The 9,640-nt window shown below is 45.5% G+C and overlaps 1 protein-coding gene across 2 annotated transcripts in view; it reads left to right on the top strand.

Moving 5' to 3' along the window:
- Chrna6 (cholinergic receptor nicotinic alpha 6 subunit) overlaps nucleotides 1–7,915 on the top strand; it is a 9,004-nt gene extending 1,089 nt beyond the window's left edge. Inside the window, exons 2-6 of one of the 2 annotated variants that reach the window (XM_028768250.1) lie at nucleotides 1,048–1,187; nucleotides 3,915–3,959; nucleotides 5,014–5,123; nucleotides 5,232–6,210; nucleotides 7,683–7,915. In XM_028768250.1, coding sequence (XP_028624083.1) covers nucleotides 1,048–1,187; nucleotides 3,915–3,959; nucleotides 5,014–5,123; nucleotides 5,232–6,210; nucleotides 7,683–7,814 — 1,406 coding nt within the window. In that variant the 3' untranslated portion in view covers nucleotides 7,815–7,915. The remainder of the gene's footprint in view (nucleotides 1–1,047; nucleotides 1,188–3,914; nucleotides 3,960–5,013; nucleotides 5,124–5,231; nucleotides 6,211–7,682) is intronic. The other variant, XM_028768251.1, reaches the window with a different exon arrangement.
- The last annotated feature ends 1,725 nt before the right edge of the window (nucleotides 7,916–9,640 follow it).

The raw sequence follows: 9,640 nt of genomic DNA, 5'->3' as shown, positions 1-9,640 counted from the left end.
TGGAGTCAAATCTGGATTGTATGAAACAAACTTTAGGAAAGTTATTTCCGTGGAGGTGTTGAGAAGTGAGTCATGCATATTGCAGGCAAGAAACTAATGCTTTCTTTAAGAACTGGAGACACAGAATTTAATAGCTAAAATGGTACAGAGAACCAATTTCCAATTGCTTTAAAAAGATAGGTGAATTTATTTTAAGAACTTTCCCTTCTCACAAATCTAAAAGTGCATGATTCCAAAGTTTGTTTTTCTAAAGGGCGTAGCCTTTGAAGATCGAGGCAACGGTTAGATGTCATGTTTGCTTGGTGATGGTTCCAGCAGAGTGCCTTGCCAGTTATAGACAGACCTCGAGAATCCCAGCTGGATTTGCGTTTAGTGACATAAAAATATTCTTCCTCGTGGTTTTTGTTTGTTTGTTTGTTTTGCTGTTAGTTGTCTAGAACACTTTTTATTGGTTATTTTATTTATTTACATTCCAAATGTTATCTGCCTTCCCAGTTTCCCCTCCACAAGCCTCCTACCCCCCTCCTTCATCTCTCTCTCTACTCATCTGTGAGCATCTACTCATCTGTGAGCATCCACATCTGTATTGGTCAGGATCTGGGAGAGCCTCTCAGGAGACAGCTATATCAGGCTCCTGTCAGAAAGCACTTCTTGGCATCTGCAGTAGTGTCTGGGTTTGGTGACTGTATGTGGGATGGATCCCCAGGTGGGGCAGTCTTTGGATGGCCTTTCCTTCAGTCTCTGCTCCTCCTCGTGGCTTTCTACCCCATGATATTTACAGTACCCTTGACTTCAACAGGCAGTCTCCTTGGGATCGTTTTGTGGACGTTATACTAGTTCTGAGACCCCTGTGTAGTTATCTGGTGACACAGAGCAAGCAAGGCTAAAGGGGTGAGGTCAAGCTGCCCTAGTACAGGTAGGAGTAGGCCTAGCTGGTACAGTAATGAGCTTCTCTCACTAAGACATTAGGCTTGGGACCAGGAGAGAAGCCAGATTACAGCATCCCACAGCACCTCCCTCATGCTTTCTCATGGTCTGGCCACACAGGCAGTACAGGCTGTGCGTCTGAAGAACAGCTCTTCCACACACTGTTTGCTCACTACAACCGCTTCATCCGGCCGGTGGAGAACGTTTCCGATCCCGTCACGGTGCATTTTGAATTGGCAATCACGCAGCTGGCCAATGTGGTGAGTGCCTCAGACTCCTGCCGTGTTCCCAGAGGGCTGAGTTCCCAACATTCTTGCACTCTGGGCACCTGATAAGCACAGAACTCTATCATACAACTTAACATGAGGTCAGGATTACGTGTGAAGGGTCTTTCCTGGCCCTGCATCATGCCATCTTTGTTCAGGCTTTGCATGATTAGACATCCTTTCAGAGTCGGATTATGAAGCAAAGACATGAAGGCAAGTGGAAGAGAGGCTCAAAGTGAGGTAAATTATGTGCAATACCCTTTCTAAGCCATGTGTCTTAGTTAAGGTTTTACTGCTGTGAACAGATACCATGACCAAGACAACTCTAAGAAAGACAACATTTAATTGGAGCTGGCTTAGCCGGGCAGTGGTGGCACATGCCTTTAATCCCAGCACTTGGGAGGCGGAGACAGGCGGATTTCTGAGTTCGAGACCAGCCTGGTCTACAGAGTGAGTTCCAGGACAGCCAGGGCTGCACAGAGAAACCCTGTCTCAAAAAACAAACAAACATTTAATTGGAGCTGTCTTACAGGTTAGAGGTTCAGTCCATTATCATCAAGATGGAAACATGGCAGCATCCAGGCAGGCATGGTGCAGGAGGAGCTGAGAGTTCTACATCTTCATCTGAAGGCTGCTAGCAGAATACTGACTTCCAGGCAGCTAGGATGAGGGTCTTATAGCCCACACCCACAGTGACACACCTACTCCAATAAGGTCACACCTACTCTAACAGGGCCACAACTTCTAATCGTGTCACTCCCTAGGCTGAGCATATACAAGCCATAACACCATATCTGTCAGTTTATTGCAGCTTTTCCAGAAACTTGTGCATTTGAAAGCCTGATTCAAAATTATTCACCATTGTGTCAACTAATATTTTCCCAATAAAGAGGTCTAGGCTAATGGTTCCCAGAACGTGGTATGGTACTGTGTGTCTCTGGCCTCCTCCCCTTCTTCCTCCTCTTCTTCTTCCTCCTCCTCTTCCTCTTCCTCCTCCTCCTCCTCCTCCTCCTCTTCCATCAGGGTTCACTGAGCTCAGTGTCCAGTGAAATAGTCTGGAGTTGCATGAAGACTACAATTTTCCAGACTAGATCCTGATCCATGGCATTTTCTAACACCTCCAAGGGTGTGTGTTCCTCATGAATATACACCACACAGAGCTTATCCAACCCATGGAAGTGTCTCAAGGGAAGCAGGCCTGTTAAGCATGGTATTGATAATTAGTGTCAACTCCCTGAACATAGTGAACTAGTCCAGAGATAAATCAGGTTTTGAATAATGTGAGGGCCTTAGGCCAGTTACCTCTAAGACCTCACGGAACTGAGGCAGCAGAGCCTATCCTGCTTTAACCAATAGCTAGTACATATGCTTACTCGGCTTCTGTTAGACCCTGCAGATCCAAGGTGACTCAATACCAGAGGGTCCTGATCAAGAGGGGATTCCTATGAAGCTGTGCAGGTCCCCTCTCAAAGTCTTTTTGTTGACTTTGTGAATCCCAGGGCCTATGTTGGCTCCACATAACCCACAGGCAGGGAGAAGCTTGGCATAGTCTCTGGACCTCTCCAGGGTGGATAGCAGTAACCACTGGAAGGAGTGGAGCCCAAGGAGCAGCTCAGTGGACTGGGGAGAGCTGCTGTCAGAGCTCTTCATAGAAACCTCAACAACACTGGGTTCTTTCACTCTACCAGGGCCTCAGATATCTTGGGAAGTGAGATTTTGGAATCTCCTGCTGACTGCTAACAACCTACCATTAATATCCAAGCTATTATGCTGTGACCTACTTGTCACCTAGGTGTGTCTCCAGTAGCCTTCCTACTCAGGATCAGTGGCAACTTAAAAGTCATTTGTACTGAAGATGGTGACAGGGAATGCCTGCGTACCACCATGTCACTTCAAGGGCTGCTTGAACAGTACCTCCTCAGAGAATCCTTCTTTGACTCATATATAAAAACAGATGTGTGCATGCACACATGCACCACTCCACCTCTCTCGTTATATCATGATGTGTTTGATGTGTGCATGTGCATTTATTATTAGTTCTGTGTCTTCCCGGCCAACAGCTAAGACCACATGAAGGCAGGAGCTTTCTTCACTCTATAACTGAGTATAACTCTGTAACGCAGTAGTCACTGGGTAAGTAGGAGTGTCCTTTGTGACTAGAGGTCCCTCGGGTTGAGAGAGGGAACACAGAGGGAGTGAATAGCTGGCTTCAAACGGCAAACTTGCATGTGAGCTAAACTGCTGTTTCAGTTTGGATCCCAGGGCAAATGCACACAGGACATCCTAAGCTTCTTTGAGGAAAGGCCATGGGGTGTATGTAAAAACAGTGAGTACCTGTCACCACCTACAGGACTCTCCCCTCCATCATCCCTGAACCTCTGCCCTCCTCTCTGTTTCTTTCATGCATCCAGGAGGCTTTATGGCCCAGGGTGATGAGAAAACATTCACAGAGGAGGTGAAGTCCGAATGATCTTTGAGCAGCATTTTAAGGCCGTAGGTCATTTCTAAGTCAACAGAGCAGGGACAAGCGTAAACATCCCAGATTTCTGTTACAGTCAAAGAGCTTTCCATGCAGTCCTCCCAATCTTCATGCCTGCCTTCATTAGCACAGAGAACTCAGATTTGTCTATTTTTAACCTTAATTCTCGAGTGAAGACTTGTATTAGCAAGCACATGGAAGACTGCACATGGAAGACTGAAAATATTGTTTCTCTCTTCCAGGATGAAGTCAACCAGATTATGGAGACCAATCTGTGGTTGCGTCACGTATGTGTCTCCTCCCTTGGATGGCGGCAGAATGTGTTCACTCAGTGATGAAGCCACCTGCATTACCTTTTTCCACTCCCCAATCTATGATAGATGAAGAATATCCTTTGCCTTGCTATCTCCTAATCCTTGGGCTCAGCTCTGGTTACAGCTAGCTTAATACAGGCAGCCCATGGGCAGAGCCTGGTGTCTGACATGGAGCCCTCTGGCCTTTCTACTTTATGCTCTCAGTTCTCTTCCTATCACTAAAGTCTGGTGCTTTCTTTCCTCTTTGATAACTCCAGTAGGTCAGTGGGTTGAGGTCTGGAGAACGAGAACGTATGTTACATAACCACCAACTGACTCTTACAAATTATACTGTCTCTGCTCTTAAAAGTCCAAATGGTGCCGGGCAGTGGTGGTGCACACCTTTAATCCCAGCACTTGGGAGGCAGAGGCAGGTAGATTTCTGAGTTTGAGGCCAGCCTGGTCTACAGAGTGAGTTCCAGGAGAGTCAGGGCTACACAGAGAAACCCTGTCTTGAAAAACCAAAAAAAAAAAAGTCCAAATAGTGTACATGGTATTTGTAATAGATTCATCCTCATGCATACAAATTATGATTTTTGTCAGTAAAAATGAGTTACTACTCCAATTTTAACATAGTCCATGAAACAAGAAGTGAAAGCTTAGCCAGTTAGCATGTTATAGATCTGCCAAAATCAGCTCAGCTATTTAGTCCCCTGTGCCCATGGATATAATTCCCTACTTTTGATAGAAATTGGTGTATACGTCAAAAATATCTTACTTTTTAATCAAGAAAATTACGGAACCAACATAAACATTTGGGGAAAGTTATGAATCCCTTTTCCAAAGGGATTCTTATCTATTTTCAAAAGTGGAATGAATTTGCAGTGGGGAAGGGAGGAAGAGGGGTTAGGATAGGGTTCAGAGAGGGCAGCTGGAAACTAATCAGAACACCCAGTTTATATGAATGAAATTGCTGAAGAACAAATTTAACAAATGCTAAAACAAAGCAAAACCACCACCACCAAAACAAAAGCTCTATTTCTTTTAGATCTGGAAGGACTACAGATTGCGTTGGGATCCAACGGAGTATGACAGCATCGAGACGCTTCGTGTTCCAGCAGACAACATCTGGAAGCCTGACATTGTTCTGTATAACAAGTATGTGCGTCTAGACAGATTCATGGTTGGTTTTCAAAATCTTTCGCCCTGGTGACCCACAGCAAAGGGACACACAGTGCTGCTAACAGTGTGTGGTTTTGCTTCCAGTGCCGTCGGCGACTTCCAAGTCGAAGGCAAGACCAAAGCTCTTCTTAAGTACGATGGTGTGATAACCTGGACCCCACCAGCCATCTTTAAGAGTTCTTGTCCAATGGACATCACCTTCTTCCCATTTGATCATCAAAACTGCTCCCTGAAGTTTGGCTCCTGGACTTACGACAAGGCTAAAATCGACCTTCTCATCATTGGCTCTAAAGTGGACATGAACGATTTTTGGGAAAACAGTGAATGGGAAATTGTCGATGCCTCTGGCTACAAGCATGACATCAAGTACAACTGCTGCGAAGAGATCTACACAGATATAACCTACTCTTTCTACATCAGGAGGTTGCCCATGTTCTACACCATCAACCTCATTATCCCCTGCCTCTTCATCTCCTTTCTCACCGTGCTGGTCTTTTACCTTCCTTCTGACTGTGGCGAGAAAGTGACTCTTTGCATCTCGGTTCTGCTTTCTCTGACTGTCTTTTTGCTGGTGATTACAGAGACCATCCCATCCACGTCTCTCGTGATCCCACTGGTGGGTGAGTATCTACTGTTCACCATGATCTTCGTCACGCTGTCCATTGTGGTGACCGTGTTTGTGCTGAACATACACTACAGGACCCCAGCAACGCATACCATGCCCAAGTGGGTGAAGACCATCTTCCTTCAGGTCTTCCCCTCGATTCTGATGATGAGGAGGCCTCTGGACAAGATGAAGGAGGCAGCTGGTGTTAAAGACCCCAAAAGCCATACCAAGAGGCCTGCCAAGGTCAAGTTTACTCATCGAGGAGAACCCAAACTTCTAAAGGAATGCCACCACTGCCAAAAACCAAGTGGCATAGTGCCTGGCAAGAGAAGGTTAAGCCAGCAGCCTTCACGGTGGGTGGCAGAGAATTCAGAGCACCCGCCCGATGTTGAAGATGTGATCAATAGTGTTCAATTCATAGCAGAAAACATGAAGAGCCACAATGAAACAAAGGAGGTAAAAATGGACCCCTTTTCTCCAGCCAGCTGCACCCCCAGCATGCACTTTGGAGACTAGTCAGAGCATCAGTGGGAGTTACATCTGTGGAACAATCAGGCAATATCAGCTAAGATCAGTTCTAGTATCGCGCAGCCTTGGGGAACCAGGGTTAAAGTTCAGGGAGCTATACTGAGATGATGTGTGTAGCCCTAAAACACATCTTCAGGCTGCATTTACTTACGGTGAGATCTAGCTACAATACACATGCAGGACAAGCCTGTCTCATGGAAGAAGCCCCCAACACATTGAACAAAGTGAGGGTGGGAAGGGAGACTAGAAATCATTATTAATAAAATCCCAGCAGTGGGTTTGCTACCCACCCCAATGATTTATGTTCCCAAATGAAAGACACACACGCAGCCTTTATATTTTAATATGCCTTATACAGCACAATAGCTGGGCTACTGCCTAACCTCCGTGCTGTGAATAAACCTCCCACCAATAATGCCGAGTTATTACTTAATAATTCTATGTTCTATCTTGGCTGCCCTAGACCCAACATCTGTAACCACAAGGAAAGAATATCGGGACCCTCAACATCACCCTGTAGATACAGTAGGAGACACTAAGAATGCCAGTCATAACACATGTCACAGGACACCAATGACCAGTGAGCTCACATCCAGGCTGGCATCTTTTAGAATGTAGGAATTACAGTTACTGTTGATTTATCAGGCCAGGTGGGTCCTCTAATACACAACCCACAGAGACCACAGCAGAAGGCTAGAAGTTTGGAACTGGAACAATTCCAGATATGCAATAAGCTCTCCCTGTTATCCTCCCTTGGAGGCCTAGAGGCTGCTTATTCCTGTGCAGGGGATCCCCAGACATACCCCACATTCCCCAACCAGCCTGTCCTCTCACTGTTTCATGGTCATATTTCCCAAAGATCCAGGATTTCCTGGTGCACACATGACAAGAGCTTGACTCTCAAACGGATACTTTGTGGGGAGTGTCCCTGGAGTCAAGAAAGGACCGTTATCACAGGAAAAGGGTCACAAAAGTCTTTGGCACCGTTCATAGTCATCTCTATGAGGTACCAATGATGTACCTCTACCATCCTTAGACAATGGGTCCCACAGAGGACACACAGGCAGGCAGGCAAACATAATAGCAATAATTTTTTTTGAAAGGATTGGAGAAGCCGGGTGGTGGTGGCGCATGCCTGTAATCCCAGCACTTGGGAGGCAGAGGCAGGCGGATTTCTGAGTTCGAGGCCAGCCTGGTCTACAGAGTGAGTTCCAGGACAGCCAGGGCTACACAGAGAAACCCTGTCTCGAAATAAAATTTAAAAAAAAAAAAAGAAAGAAAAAGAAAAAAGAAAGGATTGGAGAAAATTACTTTGAAAAAAAAAGTATTCATAAAACATAGCATGTTTTCCTATGGTCTTGGTTTTTAAAACTAGCCTTGATCTTTTGTTTGCATTTCAGGTAGAAGATGACTGGCAATACATGGCCATGGTGGTGGACAGAGTCTTTCTGTGGGTGTTTATAATCGTCTGTGTGTTTGGAACTGTGGGGCTATTTCTACAGCCACTGCTTGGGAACACAGGAAAGTCTTAGTTGGTATTTTCCTTTTGCCTTCTAAATCTTTTAGATGTTGTGTTTTTTCTGAACTACTTACCACAGGAAAAGGCCAAGTACACCGTCTCTTAAACCAAGACAAGAAGGGGATGGGCACTGCTTCAGCCTTAGGAGCCTAAATATGTGTCTGCATTGCACTGGGTGTTTTAACACCTTGAAGCCCAGAGCTGCCAGTAGTCCTAGGCTAGGGAGACTAAGTCAACTTCTCTAGGCTTTGTATGTTTTGTTTCTAGAAAAACAAATAGCCCCTCACAGAGCTAAGTCCCACAGTCAGCGTCAGTCCACTCAGAAAGGCGATTGGCTTGTATCTGAAGCTCCTGCTGCTTACTGCAATGATGTGTATGGCTACTGAGAAACTCGGGAACGCTGCTGACACTTGCAACACACTTGTCTGCTGACACTTGCAACACACTCGTCTGCTGACACTTGCAACACACTTGTCTGCTACTGGACCCTCCTTTCTTGTGCATGCCTCTGTGATGCAGCTCACACTACTATCTGACACATGCAATGGCCAAAGAAGAAAGCAGATAGCATCTCTCTTAGAAGACTGTTCAATTCGTGGTACTCTTGGTTTTTCTGTCGGTGTGAAAATCACTGAGATGATAGACATAAAAGATGATGCTTCTATGAGCTCATGGTTTTGAAGGGCTCAGCCCAGGATCACTAGGCCCCGTTGCCTCTGGACCTTTGATGAGGCAAACCATCATGCCTAGTAGAGGACAGCTGCCCACTTAATGATAGCTACAAAGAAAGCAAAAAGAGAGCAAGACTCTGAAGTGTCTATATTCCTTTCACAGGCACACCCCAATGGCTTCACATCTTCCTACAAGGCCTCCCATCCTAGAAGCTCCACTACCTCCCAATAGGTGTGGAGGAATCAGACTCTACAACATGTCCTTGGAGTTATCCAAGCCACTGCAGTATTGTCCTGGCAGGACATTTGGCTGGCTCCAGTACTACGCTACAAGTACTAGTACTACGCTACAAGTACTAGTACTATGCTACAAGTACTAGTACTAGCACTACAAGTACTAGTACTAGTGCTACAAGGGGTAACATAGAGTCGTTCCCTTGTAAAGTTCCAGCCTTTTAGAAAAGCCATAGACACGAAGATCCGCAGGATCAGGTAGTGGGGAATATAGTTAGAACAACCCAAACGGGAGAAACTAATTGGGCAAACCTGAAACCACTCTGTGTTTCAAATAGGTATCTGTATAGTCTTTTTCCATGTGCCCTTCACTAGCTCACTGCATGGAGATGAAATAAAATCGATGAATTTTTAGTCTTGTGCCATTTGGAGCAATTCCTTTTCTGAGTGGGAGAACTGTGGGAATTGTGTTCCACTCCGATTGTTTGTGCGGCTGTGACAACCCACAGAGGTATTTTAGGCAGCCACTCTTAGAAAAAAAAGGAGGTGTTTTCAGATTCAGTTTTTCTTTCCTAGCAAGTCCTTGTTCATGGGCATAGTTAATCTCACGGTTCAGTTTTATCTTCTAATCCTGTTGTCTCAATACAATATCAGCAACATTTGCCTAGACCTGGTTGATGGAATGTCATCCTTGAGAAATAGATACCTGGTCCCCTTTCAGGATGAGGCTGCAGAGGCAACAATACCTCTGACTGGACAGCTTTATGATGGGTGACCTGATATGATCTGGCTTATACTGGACAATATATAAAAAAGGATCTCTGAGGATCCTCAAGGATTCTAAGTACACAGGACTTCCCACAAATCCTCTGCAGGTTGGGAGCCACTGAAGACCTCCGCAGAGGGGAGACCCTCTCTCAAGTCTCAGAAAGTC

Source organism: Grammomys surdaster, unplaced genomic scaffold, assembly GCF_004785775.1.
Source record: "Grammomys surdaster isolate TR1022 unplaced genomic scaffold, NIH_TR_1.0 185, whole genome shotgun sequence".
NCBI lineage: Eukaryota > Metazoa > Chordata > Mammalia > Rodentia > Muridae > Grammomys > Grammomys surdaster.
This window is presented reverse-complemented; position numbering and strand designations above follow the sequence as displayed.